This window comes from Mya arenaria, chromosome 15 (assembly GCF_026914265.1).
Source record: "Mya arenaria isolate MELC-2E11 chromosome 15, ASM2691426v1".
NCBI classification, from domain to species: domain Eukaryota; kingdom Metazoa; phylum Mollusca; class Bivalvia; order Myida; family Myidae; genus Mya; species Mya arenaria.
The window spans coordinates 50,199,425-50,222,164 of record NC_069136.1 but is presented as its reverse complement, the minus strand read 5'-3'; the positions used below and the strand labels follow the sequence as shown (position 1 = coordinate 50,222,164).

The following is a 22,740-nucleotide window of genomic DNA, read 5'->3' as shown; positions in this document are numbered from 1 at the left end:
ACGAGCGCTAATTTGTTTAGTGGAATGTATCTTTTTCCCTTAAGCATTATAGCGCCGCTGGCTACTGCGACATTTACTGCTCTCTTACCTAAACCGCATTTTTCCAACGTAACAATTATCAAAACATCGGCTAGTCTCAATCATTCAGCTGCTCTGATCAGAGTCAATGACGTCAAAAACGGATAGCATTGAACGGTATAAACCCGGATACAAACGCTTATATGGTCGAGACTAAACACCAACTACATGAAAATAAATTTCACCTTCTGATTCCATTCTTAAAAAACAATACGTGAACAAATGACAATTCTACAACCATTTACAGTTTGATAAAATTTTGGACAATAATGTTCGTTTTAATTTGGCTCCCGCTAAAAGTAAACGTATATATAACACGGCGATGATGCAAAGCGGATTCTTTCCGTCCCCTTTTTACATTTGCGGGTTCTGTCCGGCACCGATACGGAAACTCTCCGTCGTGTTTACATGAAATGTTTGAATGTCGAAGTGTAAATCGGAGAAACAAACAGCAAAGTGTTGCAATTGTGATTTGATACATAAAGAATAATTTCATTAACTATCGACAAACACACACAGAAATGAAAGCCCAATATCTTTTTATTAATCTAATCGAATGAAAATAAAACAGCGATCATGATTCTGAGAGCAAATACCATGCAAAAGAAACTTTAATATTTACTTACTATCAGCTATTTACATTCTGATAATTACGCTTATCTTATCAAAGAAGGTATCGAAGTAGGTATTATTTAATTTATTGCTTTTGTATACAACCTTTGAGATAAAACAACAATATCCCTCCAATAAAATCAGAACAGCGAAGCTCCGGATTCTATCATTATTGAGCAGTTGTATTGAAAATTTGGCACCGGATATAGTTTGTAACTCGCACCAGATTTGATCCATTTTTTTGCTTGTTGGTTTTCAATCGAAAAAAAGATCAGATCAACACATATAACATAGATTTAATTAGGAACTAATTACGAAAATCGTGAAGATTTGAATAGTATATTTTATTATTACAACCTATCCAATGTATGTTCGTCTATTTAGTAGTTAAAGAAAAATAACAAAATTGACATCATTTATTCAATTTTTGGAATACTTTATTTCTAAATATAAATCAAATAATTTCTTTTAATTGCTAAATTGACCAAATGCATAATGCTGACACAATTTTAGTCGGGTGCAGACTTAGGTATTCACTGTTCGTCAAACCGAAATCATTTTTTTTATCACGCCTTATGTAAAATAATGTTTTTAAAGGTTAAAACATCGGCGGCGATAATAACCCATAGTACGATTAAACGCAGGCATCATTGTCGCTTAAGGTATTTAAATAACATGAACAACAAATATACTAATTACTTTTTACTCTCGAGATACGGGATTACACCGTCGTGTATTAATGAATATGAAGCAAAAGCCGTATTCCCCAATTCTAAAATGAACGTTCTAAAGTTGTGTGAAGTTATCTACTACATTCTAGCACACCGGATAGGCATTTCCGGTGAATTCAGCTGTGCTGGAACATTCCATCTGGCACCCGCTGTGACGTTATACTTATTATTTCTTTTATTATACACTTTATGTAACCATTATTATGAGATTTCAAAAGATTAGTTCCATAAACACTAACTCTACAAAAATAGAGCTTCAAGATCAAACAAAATATACCTTAAAGGGGCTGTACTCTATATGATGAAATAGCGAGAAAAAAATAAAATTGTCGAAAACTGATATAAACTTGGTATCGATGTGTTCAATGCATTGAAACTTACTAACTGAAGTATCACATAGTTTACAATAAATTTAGTGGTCGCAGTTTTGTCGTAATTCTCCATTAAAAAATATTACTAGCTATGTCTACCTTGTAGAATTCATTCCTTATACGTGATTGGCTAGTCGATGTTATCACGTGATATTACCAAGTTAGGTAAATAGCTTAAATATTCCAAGCGTATAGGTTGAGCCTTCGTAGCACAGTGGATACAACACTGGACTGCAATTTTGGCGGCACCGGTTCGAACACGGTCTCCGAGGCGATTTTTTGTTTAACATTTTGGTATTTTCTTAACAATTATGATATCAAAGGGCAAAACATTTTATTAAATAATTGTCCCGAGATGCGTTACATAAATACCTTTTTTGGCGCCAATCTGGAGTACAGTCCCTTTAAAAGACGTGATACTGAAGGAACGCAGGTGCCCTCGGGTCGGACTTTTCTATCCGGAACGGAGACACATGCCATATATTATTACTCATGTATGGAAAATCGTCAGCCATTTTATTTTCATGAACATGACGTCATGGTACACGTGCTCGTCTTCCACGGGCAATTATACCATAATCGCTCTGACGTGCAGCGGTAATCTTACGGTTAGAAACCATATAAATTATTGCGGAAACGAATTTCTATTGTAAAGCGTGTTTTATTTGTGTATACAATTTAAAGTGAACTATAATAACTAAATGCTAGAGATCTTAGCTGAATCCTTTCCTCAACATATGATTATTTATTGTTTGGTTTCGATGCGCGATTGGTGCAACAAGGCAGTTATTTTTGGAGCACTGATGCAAAATAACTTAAGTCCTGAAAAGAAACAAATTGTTGAATATTTTTATCACTATTCGTTCAATCATTAATTGGTTTAATTACGTGAATTACTTAGAAGCTCGCGCATGCGCATGGGCACTGGCAAATAAACAGGCATTCACGAGAGATTGACATTATTTTATATTGCAGTTCTCGTGTAAACTAAAATACTTCACCACTAAGTACAATTAAACACTTTTCCTGATTACTTTAATTTCGCATAATTTTGATTTATCTTCCCTTGTTATGATTGTTTTCTATATCAGGAAATAGCAGATTATATAATAACAGTTACTATACATATGACTAACAACTCATAGTTTACCATATTTGAGAAAAATACTTACACCTTAAATACACGTTTAAGTGTCAGACTAAGATCAAATAATTGTTTCTGTGTAAAAGGCAACCTGATATACCTAGCCTCCCAACTCCGAAACAAGGAGTGTATTTTAGGATGTGATAAATAAATGTTCTGCAAACCTTGTATTTTTAGAGAAAATATGTGCAAAAAATCCATACAAACACTGTCACGACCTTTCTTTTAGTTTTGACACCGTTACCATAAACACAGATTTTTTTTGGCCTACTTTAGGTCCAACCCTTTATTCAGTCGAGATACCAGAAAATACAATAACTAAATACACATCAAATCCTCTAGCATCTATTATGCGATATAGATTTAAAAACAATCATGTCAATAGCAATAGAATCCGGTGACCACAATGGCTAGATTCCGTTGCCGTGTTAAAACTAAAGCAAGTCCTTAAAACACGATTAAACAATGAATTTTGATCAACTTGAAGTATATTTCTTAGGAAACAATTGTTATGCGTTTAGATTGTATGTTAAAATAAGTGATATTTAAAAAAAAGATATAAGAAAACACCGTTTCTGCTTGTCACCTACGTTTGTCGTGTGAAATTTCTTCATTTCTTTGGTTAATTTGACACGATCGAAAAACGACATCTCTTAAATACCAATAAATTTACATTCACTAATAATATGATCATTTTTTTTAAATAAAGATATTTTCCTATACCCAAAGAGATAACAATAAACATGCGAGATGTACTCGATGTGTACGCATAGAATCCGCATCGGTGCCGGATAGAACAAGTAAATAAAAATGTGGACGGAAAGAATCGGCTATGCATCATTACCGTGTATAATAGGTAAGAAGTGCTGAATTTCATCGTAAATGACAGTCAGGATTTATCCAAAGTTTGAATTTGATTCGGACATGTCTGACGGGAGTTCGGATGACAGTTACAGTGAAAAGACAGTTTTTAATCAGTCATCTATACCTGCAATACCTGTCCTGGTATAAACTTCAGGTGTGTATTTTTAAATTCTTTGTTGTTTGGTGCTAATACATCAAATTTGATTTATGTTTTGTAGTATTTTTTCTTTCTTAAATATACATTTAATGATTAATGCATGTTTATTTTTATTTTGCTACTGATCAACGTATAGTGTTTATTTAATTCATATGCAATGCATGTACGGCAATAGAAAATTAAAGTTTGGCTCAGACATGAGCACCACTGGTATACCTGTATCTTCAATTTTTTCTTGTGTTATTATCAAACTGTTTCAATAATGCAAACTACATAATACTACAATAAACATTTGTAAATAATATTGCTAATTAAAATTTCAAATTCCTCCAATTCAGCAGATCATGTAATTCCTGTCCCTATGAGGCAATGAGGGTGTGCTCGTGGTGGAGGCATTGTTCGCCGATGAGCCAATGTTCGTGGACAGTCCGATGCCGAAAACCTGACTGACGTTCCTATTTGCTTCATGCTATGCCATGAGTTTTACCATTCATAAAAAAAAAAACATCAAACAAGCCGAAGCTTGAATTGTGTATAACTTGTAAATATTAGTCAAAAAGGAGATAAATGTGTCAAACTGTGTGACTGGAAAAAGTATTAATCACACTTTGTTTTGTACAAATGTTTGTAGATTTTTTATGAAATCATTCAGGATAAGAGTGAGGTTGTGCACACAAACTGGTTTAAACCCCCAGTAAATTTACGTTTTACTGACCGTTCCAAGGCGGTACTTAACAAAACTTGCTAAAAATACCAAGTTGTTTTATATATTTGTTAGAATATAAAGTATGTATATCGGTAGCATGAATGCAGTGGCATGTTTCTTGTTTGTGATTGTTTGTTTTTATGTTCTATGTCTTTGGCCCAGTGCCATTAAACTGGGTTTATGTTTAAACGTTTTGCTACTGAGCTTGTTTCTGTAGTTTTTCGCATAAATATTGTATCAAACACAGAAGTATTAAAAGAATAGGAATAATGTAAGTCTTAAACATGTTTGGTGCTATCCACACAACAAGATCTTGCTTGGTGATTGATTTTAAATTTAAAGAAATATATTTGCATTTCTGTAACCAAGAAATTAGTTGAAGTCACTGGTTCAATACTTTTCTTATTTGGAGAAATGCCATGAAAAAGTTACAATATATTGTTTATTAGATAACCTGAAATATTTTGGCACAACAAACCATATCCGAAGGTATAGGTATCCGAACTGTCGAAAGACGTTGACTATCGGAGGCAAACGAAATTTCAACAAGACTCCTATAGAATATCCTATCGTTAAATTTGCTCTACATCACATCGCACCAAAACATGTAGCAAATGAAAAACTCGGTATATTGCTAAGAAGTTTAACATAAGATCGTAACTAAAGCGTAAATGTTAAAGCAAGTTTAAACTTTCGGACTTCCGTATCCTTATCTGTATTGACGAAGAGCGTCCTCTTTTGTTTTGGTGAGTGAAAAGTGTTGTACCTAACCATGTCCGTCTCTCACCAAAGAGGTTCTTGATTAGACACTATCAGTGGTACTTTCTTATGGTCTCTCAAAACGAACGCCAGTTCGGGTTTCTACTATGAGGACGGACTCATGGGTGATTCCATAAACTATCAACTTTTGTCACTTTCAAACTGAAAGAAATTCGTATAACCAAATGTTCAATTGACGAATATGTTGATAACAATAATATGTAAATAAAACATTGCATGTCATATCAATCCTTCTAACAAGACGACTGTCATATACCATAGATGTAATTTTTCCTCCTTTACTAAGGTTAAGCACCATTCTGAGGGAAAGCACGTGCAAAAGATCGGCGAATCAATTAACTTAATTGACGGACACATAATCAGACAGTTAAAATTAACGTGTTTAATTAAATTGTTCAAGATATCATGTCATTTAGGATATCGATGGTAGGTATTCTAGGGCTTCACTGACCGTTCCAACGCGGTAACCCTAGCGTTTTCTTATACGTATATTCTGATGCATGTGTGGTATATATTTGTATTTTGCGTGTGTTCTGTCTGTGGAGTCGAACGGTGCATGTCTCTCGTTATGTGTTTGTTCTGCTTTGACCGCCTGCCTTAAATATCAATGTCATCAGTTATTTAATTCGGCGTCTTGGCTTGTCCCTGTAGTTTTATTTATTTATTACAGTTGATATTTTATTGATAACAATTAATGAGACAAGTTAACGTTTTATAGCGTCAGACATCAAACACATTATTTTCATGTGTATGCGAACAAAATATTTTAACCAAAACAATGCAATGAGAAATACAGGGACAAGCCCAAAAGTCGGAACTTCAAATATAAACCCTGTTTATGGGCACAAGGCAAGGGCCGAAACGACAATGAATTATGGAGATAAACATATGAACTTCACATACACAAATGCGAACCGCAAAACAAACTTACATCACAAACACAAATTCAAATACCACAAATAAACCATACTGTCATCAACATTACCTTACCGTTACATGATGGGATTACCGCCATGGAACGATCAGTGAAGCATTAATTAGTTCGAACTCGTATCCACTTGGAGCCTAAATGGCTTTTACCTCACACTTGTCCAATCATGCAACAATAATTACTAAATTACAATATATAAACCTCATCAAAGCACGCATCAACTTGAAAACAATAAGGACTAACGCAAAAATAACATCATAACGGATAAATCAATTTCAAGTACTCTACGACCGGATACCAACATTACCTGTAAACGAAAGAAACAAGCAAGCTCTTAAGAAGTTAGAATCATTGGAACTTAACTTTCAGACATAAATCGCCTAAACACGGTTGAAAACTGTGTCTTTATTTAGTCTTATAATGAAGGTATCATTGTTCAAACTAGGCGAAAAAAACGACAACATAGTAAAACAATAAAACAATTTATCACATGCTTACCATTGTTTTCTGTATAATACACCCATTACGAATATTTTTATTTTACACATGTGTAAGATAACATATCAGACAATTCTATTGGCTAGACTATCACACGCGACCTAGATATCACTCCTCATCGTTTGTAAACAAAATGGTTTAAATAAACGCCAAACAACATTACTTGCCTCAATGATTGAGCTGTAGGACTTCCGGGAGACAAATGGATAACGAGTCATGGTGCCATAAAGCATCTCGTTCAACAACTTTCTGATAACAATTTTCACTAGTCACAGAAATATCCAGTTAGTCAACAAATACAGCTAAATTAGTGACAAACAACACGAGAACATTTCAAACATCTCCATCTTGACAAACACAGGCGATATGCAGTCAATGCCATTTGTTTGCAAGTTTAATCAGTTGTCGTTTACACAAAACACAAACACGAATTCCACAGCACAGGCTTTTCATTCCATGACGGCTAGAACATCAGGTTCGCTGGCAACGTTCTTGGTGGAACATTTTCAACATCAACATCCAGGCAGTACATAGTAAGGCTTCGTCGTAATAATTTGTATGTTGTGAAACTCCATGTACACTACGAAAACGCTGCAAAATCATCGTAGAAAGCGACAGCGAATAACTTTTAAATCCGTGCACACAGTGAAACTTGACAGACCGATGTAGGTCACATAAACCGCGTAAATGCATATACTCTTGGTGTGACGTCAGCAAATTTTGAACTTATTGTGTTTCTTTGGTAAAAATTGTTCGTTATTTATGTTGAATATTTTTCTAGACATTTTTATATTTGTGACTTGTTAAGCGTTTTATCAGAATTAAAATTTGATAACTGCTTGCTATTTTTGTCATTTCATTTGGAACTATTTATATGGCGCATCTATGACATTCCACTCTGAGTACTTTGACTGTCAAACAATGGGTTCAGCAATTGGAACTAAATGTATAATAAAAACACCGTTTGATGCATGCGATAAAATGATCTGACACTCGTTGTCATTTTAAACAAGATTTGTATTAACTCGTCCAGAGGCTCGCCTACTAACAAATTTCATGAACTCGTTTAATAAACTCTTGTATGAAATGACAACTCGTGTCAGATCCTATATATACATAACTGCTGTGCAGTATTCAGTAAAACATCATTAAATGTTTAAATAGGAGCTCTTTTGTTTAACACTTATTAAAAATATAACGTTACAAAATATATTGCAAATTTAATGATTTTCGACTTAGATTTACCAAAAAAGGTTAAATAGAGTACATGCAAGTTGCTTGTTGGATTGCCGAGCTCTTCTTAATGACTAAATGTGAATATGTACGGTGATTTCATTGGCAGAGGCATGATCCTGGACAAAAAGTAACAATTTACCTGGTAGTGCCTAAGTTGAAATATTATGAAGAGCATGCAATAATTCATATTAATGACATAATAATACCTTAAACAAGCAACAATGTTAGTATGATTTATATGTTGGGTGAGCGTCAACGAGTGAGGAGGACCTGTAAAAGTTGTGCATAAGACAAACCTACATATAGTGCTTTACATTTTGATGTTTTAATGCATATCTGTCTCATCTAGTTTATCAGAATTGCTGGAGCCTACATACCCAGCAAGGGGCCAAGAGATGACACCCTCATGTTTGTACCTTGTGTGATCGTGTTTACTCAATCATCGTTTAAAAACATTGGAGGAAGTTTATTGTTTGGTAAATGCGTATTGGGTTATTTAGCATATGATTGTAGATGATAAAAATGCCAGCGCTAAAATGTGTAATTAATACCTTGCGTCCAGTTAGTGACTGAAACATGTACGTACGAAATATATTGACTTAGCCGTTTACAAGAGATGTTAGGAAATAACGATATTGGTGCTAAACATGACCATGAAGCAAGAACAAAAACGATATTACATATCTACACATCACACTTAATTGTTATTGTGTATTATTACTAATTTAGGAATTGAGATGTTACATTACAATAAACTATATGTTAATTACCATTGTTAATTTTTCTTTTAAATTTACATTGATCACATATGATACATAAAATATTTTTAAAAGCAGTTGATAAGATGTTTTTTTACAGTGAATATCTTGCAATTCTTTGACCGTTCCTTCGCCATCATACTCTCAGATTCTGTTCTGGAAGGCGGCACCAAGGTTTATCGCATCCTCATTTCCTATACTGGAAAGGGGCACCAAGGCACATTCCACCAGTTTTAGGGCGTGTTTTGAAAATGTTAACCATTTGAAGGAATACAAAATGTATAACCCTTTAATCCTTGATTTGAGTTGATATTGAGTACAATAACCCCTTTATATATTATTGTGATGACTAAAATAATTAAGTTACCACTTTTTAAATATCATGATATAGCGGATGCCCTACTTATTTAAAATGTCATGCAAGGAAACGTATTGCCAGTCTTATGAGTACATGTTGTTTAACATTTATATGACCTGAGTGTTACCAATTTTATCAATGACCTAAGTTAGTATGTAACGTACCAATTGACGTGGCGTTAGTGGCAAGGAACAAGCACACAAGACTACCTCTTCCGGTTCGTCAATACGGCGTAACGCCTTAAATGTAGGGAAATGTGTGGATTAAAACAGCTCCTAATGAAGGAAAATTACATCTTAAGCAAAAGTGTGGATTAAATAAAATTAAAATAGGTCTAAAATGCAGATATATGTGTTGACTACAGTTCACTTCAAAACGTGGGAAAATGTGTTTGAAATTTGAATAAGTCTAAACTTGAGAAACATGTGTGACTGAACATAGGCTTTAAATGTAGGTAAATACAAGGAGGTGATCAAGAATTAACGGGACTGTCCTAATATTTCCTTTATTTTACAAAATATTTTTATAAAAAATTCTGAATACACACTTTTGTCTACGGCAAAGATCTTTATGAAATAAGTTTTATTGCAGATCTATGTTATTCCATATTTTTAATCACTATAGCAACCGAGTGACGTAATACCGGGGACGCTGTCGTTAACTAGCAATTCAAGCGTAACTACCTGTTTAAAATTATGGCGTCAAAAATTCATGGCTGTCATTAGATTTTGCTGTCAGCTTGGTTATTCGCCGACGTAAACCTATGAAATGATACAGAAGACGTCTGCAGGACTAAAGATATATCGGACTCGGGTTTTTGATTGGCATCGGCGATTTCGTGACGGCAGATCGTCTGTGGAAGATGAAAAGGGGCGTGGTCGTAAGAGTTCCGTAGACGCAACGTTAGTGGCATCTGTAAAGAACGTCATCTACAGAGATAGGCGAACAGAACGGATTAATGCCTCCAAGAAGTTTTTATAACGTTATCGACGGGAAGGGGAGGCTTTCTTGAACCGCATTATCACCTGTGACGAGACATGGACTTACGTGTTTGATTCTGAGACTAAGGAGCAGTCTCGTCAGTGGAAGACTCCGGGATCACCGACACCTAAGAAAGCCAAAGTTACCAGAACAACAGGCAAGCAAATGTACATTTTCTTTGCCGACCGCCATGGGATGATTCTACTACACGCAGTGCCGATTGGACAGACGGTTAATGCTGCTTACTATGGAAAGGTTCGTTGACAATTAAGAATATAAAAACTATTTCTTTAATAATGGTATGGTCAATTTTTAAAACAAATCATAACCTAATATTTTAATATTTAAATTATAGGCACTCAATATGAAAGTAGTGAAATAAATAGTAGATTTTATAATTATTTTAAGGCATTGATGTTTTCTGTGTTCAGGTTCTGCGCATAGATTTGCCACGTGCGTTGATGAAGAAGAGGCCCGACGTTACCAAGGATAATATAGTGTTACACCAGGACAATGCCCCGCTCATACGACAGAATCCACCAGGTTGGAGATAAATATACTTGGTTGGGATTCAGTGGAACACCTTCCTTATTCTCCGGACTTAGCTTCGATGGATTTTCGTGTATTCCCAGTGGTAAAGGCTGCCTTAAAGAGTACCAGATTTGATACTTTTGTTGAACTGTCACATGCAGTACATCGTGTTGTTTCGGATTTAGATACTCAGTGGTATAAAGACAAGTTTGACCAATTGATCGCAAGGCATCAAAAATGCATTTCCGTCAAGGGAGATTATATTGAAAAATGATTAATGAAACCACCTAATACACGACGTCGGACGACGTCATTTGTGAACGTTGACCGTCCCCGCATGTTGCTTGCATACATTATGTTTATTAACGTAATATGAATATTTATTGTGATATTGTTTTGAAATTTTCAGATATAATCCAGTAAAGATTGTATATACAACTGTACGAATTTCTTTACCCTCGCACTTATACTAAAGAAGGAATTAACTCAGTCCCGTTAATTCTGGATCACCTCTCGTATGTAGATTATAATATGTCTTAAAGTGAGGAAACGTATGAATTGCATGTTTCCTAAAAATGAAGGTTTAATTAAATATACCCTCATATGCAGTGAAATATGTTAAATAAAACTGGCCTGCATTGTAGGGCAATGCGTATAAGGAAACAGGTCGAACATTTCAGAAAAATGAGGATTACAAAAGGCGTGAAACAGCGGAAAATGTATGGAATGTGTCAATAAAAACAGACCAAAAATGCCGTTGATACTTATTTCCAAAAGCAATGAAAAGCAATTCCATTATCAAACTGCACTACCCAGTCTAGCAATTAGTGTTGTTAATATTAGATGTCGATGTATATCACTTAGATACTTTAAAAAGGCACACTATGTACTTCGGAAATTATTTTTGGATAGACGAAATCATGCAAGGCAGTAAGGCAGTAAGGCAGGCACAGCCTTAATGTTTCATTCTCATCCCTGTACGTACGGCAAAGTCTTCATATTCCTTCAGTTGTTCTGTCTTAGTTGCGAATGTATGTAGCAGTGGCGAATTGATTGTCCCTGAGATCACACTGCAGATATGGAATTATTGAAAGTTAAGAAACAATATGACGACGTATTAAAGCTATGAATTTATAAAATAAATGAGGACCTGTCAATGTTTATTAAGTTCGTGTATCACGGATGATAAAAAGTACTGTTTTTAAGCATTTAAGGCCTTTATTTAACCAAAACAATTCCCTGTGTATACATTGAAAGGATATAATTATATTTTTGAACAGTATGAAAATGACAAGATTTTGCGAGGTTAAAAGTATACACTAAAATTACGGCACCGAATAGTTGCCGTTATGAATGCTCATTGTCGGTAAACCTTAACCAATACTACCAATATGTTTCTGTAATTCACAAACGGTCATGAAATTCCTACTAAGTGAACAGCAAGACGTGGATTAAGCCCTACAGTATGGTCACAGTATACTTACGCATTCACCCTAACTCCTTTTAACGCTTCCTCCAATGCCAGAGCGCGAGTAAACCCAGATACAGCAGCCTTAATATACAGAGAAGAAAGTTGGAAACATTAATGATATTCAACGAAATTGATTTTTCATGAGAGGAATCTATCGCAAACACATAATACGCACATAATAATTATGGTATAATTATTCACCAATGAGACATAAACAGGGAGTAACGGTATACATGTACATGAATATGAGATCATGTTCCTTGTCTCTCATCACCCCTTCTGTCAGTATTGCTATCCCAAATCATATCACGAATCATTTAATTCAAGTTACATGCCTTTGAGGCACTGTAACATGTGGCAAACGTTGGCCGTGTATGTTCCTTTTCACTGAAGTATTTGACAAAATAAATAATCACAATTTATATTAAACACAAACCTGAAAGCCACAGTACGCAGTTGCAAAACGTTGGCCGTGCGTTCCAGCTGTTTTGCCACCGTTGACGATGGACCCTATTGTCTTCCGCAGATGAGGAAGAGTGTGCTGCAATGTAATATTCCATGGCGTAAAGAATGAATGAGACACACATATGTTTTATAACAAATTGACACTTGGGTCCTGACGCTAACATGTTTACTAAACTAATTCCACAAATATTGCAATGCTAACTGTGTTTTGTACACATATACATGTACCATCAAAAAGCGTGCTGCAAATCATGATATGTTGTTCAACATTTACCTTAGCCGCCAGAAAATATCCAGTGAAACAAAGGTCCATATGTTTTCGCAATTCTTCTGCAGAGAATTCGTCTATTGTGTGAAACCCGGGGCCTGAAAATAAAGAAATTGATTTATCACATCACATTATGGAAATTTTAAATACGTTAAGGGCTTAGTAGTCAGCATTCGTGATACATTAATTTCGCTCGGTAAAACGTTTTTGGATTATGAAACTGAAACAGACTATTATCTAAATTACGATAGCTTCGATAAAACGAATCGTCGATGTAAGACATCAACTAAAGTTATACTTAAGCGTTCCAGCGTTGTTTATCAGACAGTGGATGCTGCTATATTTGGACACCGTCTGCTCCACCGCGCTCTTAAAATGTAATTTAACCTGGTTTACCATTTAATTGGACAAAACTATGTACACAAGTATAAATAATAAGTACACAAGTATTTATCAAATGACATATCTATACTTTTATATGTATAATATGTTGTTGCATTATGCTTATTAAAAATACATCTTCAATTAAATCAGTTTGCGCTTGCTGTATGTTAGATGAAAGGTCCTATAGTACAACAATCTTACATCAAATGATTTTGTTGACTACTTTAAGTCCAAATATCATCAAATGACACTGAAATAAATGTCCCTTTTACTGCTGAGCAAGTGAAAAAGGATTGTAACAAAAACTTAACAATGGGCCAGTAGGCTAGAGTTTTACAGGATTGCCGTCATAATGATGTATTTTTTTTATGATCTGTGCGAATTTGCGCATAAATATTGAATAAATTATTTGATTGTGGTTATTTTCCAGATAAATGGTCAAATATATTTATTGTACCACTTCATAAGAAGGGTGCTGTAAAAGGACCAAGTAATTATAGGGGTATTACACTATAAAGCTATCTGAAAATAATGTTTATTTTTTTTAAATATTGGACTTACTTGTTAGGCAGAAGATTTTAATGTGTATCTTAGGACAAAGGCTGGCTTTCGGCAGACGATGGGAACTATTGATTATATATTTGTACTGCATAATATACATGTTTACATGATACCAATAAGAAATTATATGCTGAATTTGCTAACTTTTTCACAGCATTTGATTGTGTTGTCAGAGATAAAATCGGGTATAAAGTAATACATTTTAGATTCCGTGGTAAGATGTTACAAATTAGTTCTATGTATTTAAATGTTAGGTAAAAAGTGAAATGTACTAATGAATAAATTAATAATCTTCATGTTTATTAGAGAAAGAGAATCTTTATCTCCGCTTTTATGTCCTTGAACCTTGACATCGAAGAGTACTAAGAACTATCAAGGTATTGATTTTGCTTTGTTTAAAATAGTTATATTACTATATGCTGATGATATAGTTTTGTTAACGATACAGATTCAGTATTTCAAAAAAGGTTGTTATCACTTGATAAGTGTTGTGAAAGATGGCGTTAAGTTAAATCTAGAAAGGATTAACCTGTCATATTGTTTAGAAAAGGCGGTAAATTAAGTATAATGTAAAGTTTATGTAGAATAGAACGGAACAGAACATTTATTTACCATAAATTCATAGACCCATGTGGCCGAATATCATGCAAAAATGGCGACAAAACATGTGTAAATATTCATAAATATATATGCACTTTCGTGCACTACATACAACATATAACATACCAAAATTTACAAAAATCAAAATTATAACAAAACAGTGAATAGTATATTGGTGACTATATTTTGTATATACATATACATAACCATAAACACATGCATATACACATATAAACACACACGAAAGTTCGAAAACCTTGATTGATTAACGCAATAAATTTATACATACTAGGATATCGATGTTGTCTATAATACCTAGGTATAAATCTCATTCTAAGTTCATTTAGTAATGTGTACCTTAGAAAAATGTGGTATTAATCTTCTAATAAAGAACAAACAGTGCATTTACGATCATTTATGGGCGTCGATTGCTGTCTATTCCATCAGCTATTTTCAATGCTTAATCTATTTGAAGATAACCGCAGTTTGGACACCGACATTCTAAATTTAGTAATATTATTGATGTTGAGATATGATTAAAATCTAAATCCTTTTCACATTTTTGTAAAATCTAGCCCTGCTGGACATGTCTATTCTACTTTGCCAATCTTGAATAAGGGTTGAGAATTAGACATAGTGGATATATTTACTTACCTTTGTATAGTTTTTACTCCTGAAGTTATTTTACAGAAAACGTTTGAGGCATTGTCTGGACAGGCCTTGAATACAGTTTTAAGCTTAAAAGACGTTTTTGATCCAGTCCTAATTTACTGGTCGGAAGTATGGGGTCTCAGAAGTACACCTCGAATTAAATAATACATCTACATTTTTGTAAAGAACTGCTAGCTGTTAGATTACAGACCCATTTTAATTGATATGGTAGCAATAACAACGTAAACAATTGATTTCATGTGGTATAGTTAAGTGATATATCATTTTAAAGGTTACGTCATTACAAACTCAAATATGCACATTTTTTTTTAAATCCATAAATTTTTGACAAAATTATGGCCCTTTTAATTTTACATTTTGATCATTTTTTCTGCCAAAATAGGTCAAATTCAAAACTTCGGAATTTAAATGAAATAAATAATGTAAAACAACACATTTTGTTTAATTTCTATAAATTTAATACACACTCCTAAATATCAGAGTGTAAAAAATGTTTTAAGCAATTTATTTCACGTTTAAAAAATTGATGAAAAAACGTATATTTTTAAGAAATTTTAAAAATGCCCTATATTTTGAAGAATGAGCTAGCAATAAGGTAAAAGACAAATAACATTTACATTCTTCCATTCACTGCTTGGCTGTTGCATTTTTACAATTAATAGTATTATAAATAGGAAGATGAAAGGCAAACAAAACATTAGTTGCCATGGTAACCATTCAATAAAAATACAAAAAATACTAAGAAACATCGCTTTTTGTTAAAAAGGAGAATCATGTATTTCTTTCATTGATTTGCCTGACAATTGTAAAAAAGGTGAACTTAAAATCATCTTGCAATTCTGAATATTTTAATATAAGTATGAGATTGTCAGCAATTTTTAAGGTTAAATTATAAATATAATTGTATACAAAGTATGACCAAATGAATAAAAAATAACAGAAATATTTTATTGACTGAAGCGGACATGCTAAAAAAGTATCACATTGAAAATACTTAGGTTTTTAGACAACAATTACAGTTTCCTAGACTCTAGTTACCATGGCAACTGTTTAAAGTGACACACTTATTGAATATCAATGCATACACATGTGTAACAAACATATACTTTGACTGTTAACCCTTTAACTACTTACTTTATAATTCATTTATGGAAAATATTTAGTACTGATAACAAGATTGTAAATGTCCATGCATGTATTTGTAACCATTCATAACATGTGAAGTATTACACATAATAAGACAACATTTTATATGGAAACATTTTCACTCTATAATCACTCAAAAAATGAAGGAACTTTTTATGCTGTACCGGGGTATTTGGAGGTGCAGATACTTCTTATTGCAAGAAAATTAATCCTCTTTGCACTACACTGTAATCTTGGATATTGCAGGAATTGAGAGAGAATCTGTGAGACACCTTATGGTATGACTGTTGCATGATAGAACTACTGTCAAATACTGTCAAATTACACCAAGCTGATTTTTTCTCAGAAACCATCATGAGCCTGAAAATATAACAAAGGAATGTGTTGATTTCAATACACATGTACACAAAAGAAACTGAATGCATTCAGTTTATATGGCAACAAACATATACAGATGTATATATACATTGTAAAAAGGTTTTATCACAATTAATAAAGGGAATACATTATATTACCAGATATAATCTTAATAAAGTTGACATACATACAGAGAGAAATAAGGATTTTTCTACTTTAAAACTTCATACTGTTCAACATTTTTGTCCATTTTTTTGTACATAGCAAATTTTCTTTATAATAATTTATTTTTCCTTTCAAAATTATTCCTCAAAAAGGTCAACATTATATTTTTAATAGAGCAAAAAAATTCAATTTGACAAAAAAAGTACATACAATTAGGTTACTGAATCTCCATCAGTCAGGTGAGAGTGATGCTTAAAGTAAAAAGAAACATATCAAAGATAATTATGAATTATAAATGTAATGAGGTTTGATGTCTATACACATTTTGGTATTTATCAGAATCAAATTAAGAATCAATTCAACTTTACAGCTCAGAAAAATGTCAAAAGCATTTATTTTACAAATATTAAAATATATCATCATACAAAATGTCACAGCTTATAAAGAGTTCTCAATAACTTAATGTATAATTCCAAAGAAAATTAAGCAAATGACATGTTCATGAGATATTCTCTGGTAAATATGCATTATAGTTCTAAGTTACCTCAGTTTTGCAATCCTTCCCATCATTCTGAGTGGCTGAATATGAGTGGCATGAATGTATTCTATGGCTTTATATCTCACTGAAAGGAAGAAAAGATTAAATAAAAAAGGGAAAAAGACCATAAATGACAAAACTGACCATCCATGAATTGGCAAACTTACAAATGTGTCAAAATACTCACAATATTTCACAATATTTAGTCAAAAAGTAAGAACAGCCATTTATAGAATGTTAAGTTTAAAAGAATTTCAAATGAATAATCACAACATTGAGTTGAAATTTAATGACAGCAATTGAAATCCTCTCATAACAGGAATTCCAATAAATTGAACACTAATAATGTTTGAAAAGTTGAATAATTTTTACAGAGAGTGATTTTATAATTCCAAGTAACTATACAGAACATAAAAATGTAAGAACCTCATTATTATGTAAAAGGTCAGATAATGTCATAATATTTGTTAAAGATCGTTACAATGCACATTGTTAAATATATTGAACTTGTGTATGATTAACATTGTATGCACTTAGAGGCAAACCAAAATTGTAAAAGGTCTTGGGCTTATAAGGTAAGACATTTGATATAAGCATTAGGTTTGAATGATGTATGGTTTATGCAAGGTGTTGGTGACATAAATTCGTTCAATTACATGTTTAAAGAAGATGTTTGTACACACACTTGGTAGTCTATGCTTGATGCGTCTAGTAGAAACAGAACATGTGTACATATATCCTCTTTGAATTACAATCATATTTGTGTAATATAAACATAACAAAATATAGGTATGCATTGTCTAGATTAAGAATATCATCGCATATGATGAACATCGAAACCGGTAGCTGGCATATGCCAACTGCAATTTCTTAACATAAAAGAACATGTCTAATTTGTCAATCCCTTGAAGACGCATTCACTTTTTACTTGAATGCCTATTGTTTGCCGTAATACGAAATTATATTAAGCAATATCATTTTAAATGACCGAATATGTTTCAAAACTACGTTGATGACCTTTAAAAAGATTCTGTCAATAGAAAATTGGCAATGTATGTGAATAAAGCGTTTGAATTACGAAAAACATTGCATATGTATTATGAGTCGAAAACATTATCTTTTCGCTGGTAATCTATCGTGGCTTGTGACCTATGACGTATTTGTATTACAAATTTATTGGGTTTTTTTATTATCTGTATACTCATGGACATATTGTCTAATGTATAATAAAAAAACTTGTGTTGTGTGTTCAAAGCACAAATTGATATCGCGCTTAAATCATCTATTTATTGGTTTCCTATATTTCTTTTATTCCGTCAACAGCCATATAAAACTTGCATTTAAATTTTGGCAATCCTTGCCGGTTAACAATATACCTATACTTTACACACGATATGTACAAGTCATTTTGTAATACCACCCTCTAAAGAGACGGACCGAATATAACATTAACTTTAATAGAGTTCTTTAAAATCATCAAGTCCTAAAACATATACATTTCTACATCTGAATGTAAAATAATCAACAAAACACTTAAGACAGCCCCAGTCTTTCATGGGAGGGAAGATAAGGGTTCGTTTCACCTTAATATCCTTTTCTTTAGTCATGTCACAATGGATGAAAAATTGTTCCTCGCTGGTCATTGTCTTGCCAGTTTCGTCTGCAAAATATTTGACTGTCGTAATTATTTTCAACATTTAGTGAAAGCGATATTGTCAACTGCCACTTTGACTAGTTAATAACAAAGTGCATTTTTATGTAATTCTTCGGTGTCCATAATATTTCAATCTACAGGGACAAGCTCAGAATTTCAAAATAAACGATATTCCTGTTTAAAGACAACCGGTCACAGCTCGCCAAAGGATAATGAATGGAAACAGAACGTTTGTAACAATAGAGACAGACCACATACAAAACAACACAGACATACCACACTAAAACACACATACACACCACACAAAACAGACAGAAAGACCGAACACAAACACACAGACACAGACAGACCACACACAAACATACAGACATACCACACACAAACAGACAGACAGACCACAGAGACAGACCACACACAAACACACTGACAGGCAACACATGTTGGGGTTACCGGCTACTTACCATCAATGTCCCAGATGACAACCTTTCCGCCTTGCTTACCTAAAAATACACAATAAGCTATGTTTTAGATCATCAATTCATTAAACTCGTACGATTTAACACGGGGTATAGCAAAAAAGGATATAGCTAATCCATTGATTTATGACAGTTCGTCTTGTTTGGAGGATATGCCAGGTCATTTTTATAAAAATAAATCACCTTTATCAACGTAAACTGAAATAAAACGGTAGTTTAGTATTGTATAAAGGTCTAAAGTATTTGTACACTTACCTTGCAAATTGAACGCTAACGGAATTTAAATAAGTTATTTGTAAATCATAATAACTCAATTCAAGATGCGGATTTATATAGAATAAGATTGGGTGTTAAAATGGGAATCAAGCAATGACGCTTAAGCTTTTTTGAATCGTTTTGCTAACGCTTTTCACTATCGTGGACTTCATAAATATTCAAATACAATATTTGAGCATATATCATCATTTGTTCAAAGATTCCAGCCGGCAGTATAATAGTTTGAACACACCTTATGAGTTGCCACACTTATTTTTGTAATATAAAAATAATCCACAAAAAGTTTTACAAACCATGAAATAGTTCCTATAAAAATGATTGGGAACGATGTATATGCTTCAGCCAATCATATTTAAAAACAATTTATTATCGAAATTGGTGTGTGTGCGTATTTGTGGGAGTATTGTGATCACGTGACCATAATCTGATCCAGGATTAGGGACCGCTGATTGGCTGCCGGGAAAATCGGGGATCACGTTAATGCACTCAAAGACAAGGACACCAGAACAAACAGACGCACCGTTACCGGTGCCTATCCTAAATCATGGTCAGTCTGTTCACGATGTGTTTTCTTTACTAGTTTATTGTTTTTTAAATACTATATAATCTGCTTCGAAACCCCTAGAAAACTGGCCAGACACAAAAATTCTGGCCTTGCTACGCCCCTACACACATTAAACTTGACTTAAAGGACATTATTTGTTTTATTCCTTTGATTGAATTGTGGCGTTTCCTTAAAACACACATAGCTTTTATCATCGGTAAACTTTTCAAAGTGAAACGGTTGTTAACACAGATCTCGAATCCATTCAGTATGTAAAATGCCTATAACCTTTAAATGATAAATTGTACTTACGAAACACCTTAGCAATTCCACGTCCGATTCCGTTACATCCACCTGTAACGATGACAACCTTATCCTGAAAACTACCAACAGAGGACATGACTTACACTTTTAGAGTGAACGTAAAGCACAACTGAACTAGCGATACACTGAGAGTGCGGAATATGTATGAGCAACGTAATGCAAGACGCGTAAGCGAGGTGCTATTCGAGAGTTGCACGTACGTGACAGCTTGACTTCGGCTGAATAAGCGATAAACCTAGATAAACATCACTCGATCAATTATTTTCAGCTGCGGTAAGAAAAAGTAATAAAACACATATTTTTATTTATATTTAAAGATATATATATATATCTTCAATATGCATTGTAATACCACATAACGCTCATTCTGCAAAAAAACTCACGTTAAAGGTAAAACACAAATAGCTCGTGACAAGGTGAATTATTTGCAAACGAAAGACATGCTTATTCCGCATCTACCTATTGAATGTCTAAATTTTGATTTCGTTATATCCAAGTTACATTGTAGAACTTCAGTAGAACCATAACTTACCAAAATGATTTCTGGGATTAAGAAGGACAGAGTAAAACATAAAAACGTGGCAATACATGTATGACTCGTGAACAGTACATGAACAATTACTATGTGGCCAACTGATTGTCTTATTGTCATAAAGTCTTTAATAATCGCAAGTTCTTTCAATCAGCAGAATACCTATACAGTCATAAAGAAGACGATAATGTTTACTCATTATCATAGATAACTACGAAAATGAAGAAGTCTGAAAGTACGCCATCCTTAAGCGGAAATTTCATTTTGAATAAGTCTTTAACAACACCGACATTGCAAACTTGACAAATCGAAGAGGATGATCAGTGAAAATCATCAGTGATACGTTGGAGCGGTTGCTAGTGGTTAAATTAACGTATTGTAATTGCATAATGCTTAGCAACAGCTCGACGCAGATTTTACTGGATGTTGGTTTTGTCTGAAAGGCATAAACTTATACTTACATACGCAGATAGCTGTTCAGACTAAATAAGGTATTAAACAAACTCTTATATCGTTTTTAAGAATGAGTTCTCGTGCACATACTTTAGCAGAGCACAATAAATAAGTCAAGGATGATTGCATCAGCAAGGATAATTGCAACAGCACGACCTTTATTTAGTCACCTGTTTTCACAATAGTGTGAGTATGATCAAGGGCATACTCAAGGAGAATCATGTTTGCGGGGTAGAAAACCTGAGCATTTGGTGCACTTGGGTTAATCGACTCGCCCAAGTACTTGTACGAGTAGAACCAAATCGAAGAATGTCCAAGCATCGCGAAGCCTTGACAAACACTTGGCATTTGCCACTGTCGTTTACTAACAGATGTTTTAAAAATGCATGTATAAAAATATAGATATGCTCTCGTTCGTCTGAGCGTGCGTAAGTGCGTCTATGTGTGTTTCCGTCCGAGCTTGTGTAGCTGTAAACTCATAACTGTATTATCTGGAGTCATGAACCCTGAGGTGAATGTTAATGGGGTGATGAAGTTGTGTACCTTGGGTTCGTTTTCCGCTGCATGTAAAAAACAGAGTATTGGCCCATGACTTTGCAAAAAAATGACATATTTCCAGATGCTTTGCGACAGTTTATTTTGAGCCAATTTAAGCTTTTCGTGTGACAATTGTATGCATATAAACATGTAGAATTGTAAAATGTACGTATTATAGTAATATTTGCATTCCAAGCTTTAACTCACAAAGGTCGAAATTGTTAAAAACAAGTCGTGCAATATAATGTCATACTCCTCTTGGTCGTAATAGACTGTTCTTAATATTGGTGTGTAGACATATTTCAATAACAAATTTAAGCTATCACTCAAAGTGCACATTGTAATATCAACTAAAAAACCATCATAATGTATGATAATGATAACTTTCAAGTTTAAAAAAACCTAATCTAGTTATTATCTGTGTATATTTATCGGTGAACATGCACGTAAACACGCGTTTATCGGTCAATGGTGGTTTCTTACGCAATATGATCTTGCTTTACTTTTTTTAAACTTGTTTCTATTTTACAACGAGTGTAACACATTTACTTGTGCTAAGTCACTCCAGTTTGTACGTATGC

General features: G+C 33.6%; 2 protein-coding genes across 2 annotated transcripts in view; both read right to left on the bottom strand.

The window, feature by feature from the left end:
• The window catches only part of LOC128219458 (uncharacterized), a 65,341-nt gene extending 65,242 nt beyond the window's left edge, over positions 1-99 (bottom strand). Inside the window, exon 1 of the mRNA XM_052927269.1 lies at positions 89-99. Within this exon, the coding sequence (XP_052783229.1) occupies positions 89-99 (11 nt within the window). The remainder of the gene's footprint in view (positions 1-88) is intronic.
• Positions 100-11,691: 11,592 nt separating this feature from the next.
• Positions 11,692-21,943, bottom strand: LOC128219457 (17-beta-hydroxysteroid dehydrogenase 14-like). Its single transcript, XM_052927268.1, has 6 exons — positions 21,793-21,943; positions 19,479-19,517; positions 12,947-13,038; positions 12,644-12,748; positions 12,221-12,288; positions 11,692-11,806 (listed from the first exon to the last, which is right to left on the bottom strand). Exons 1-6 carry the CDS (start codon positions 21,941-21,943, stop codon positions 11,692-11,694), a joined length of 570 nt encoding a protein of 189 aa, XP_052783228.1.
• Positions 21,944-22,740: the final 797 nt, after the last annotated feature.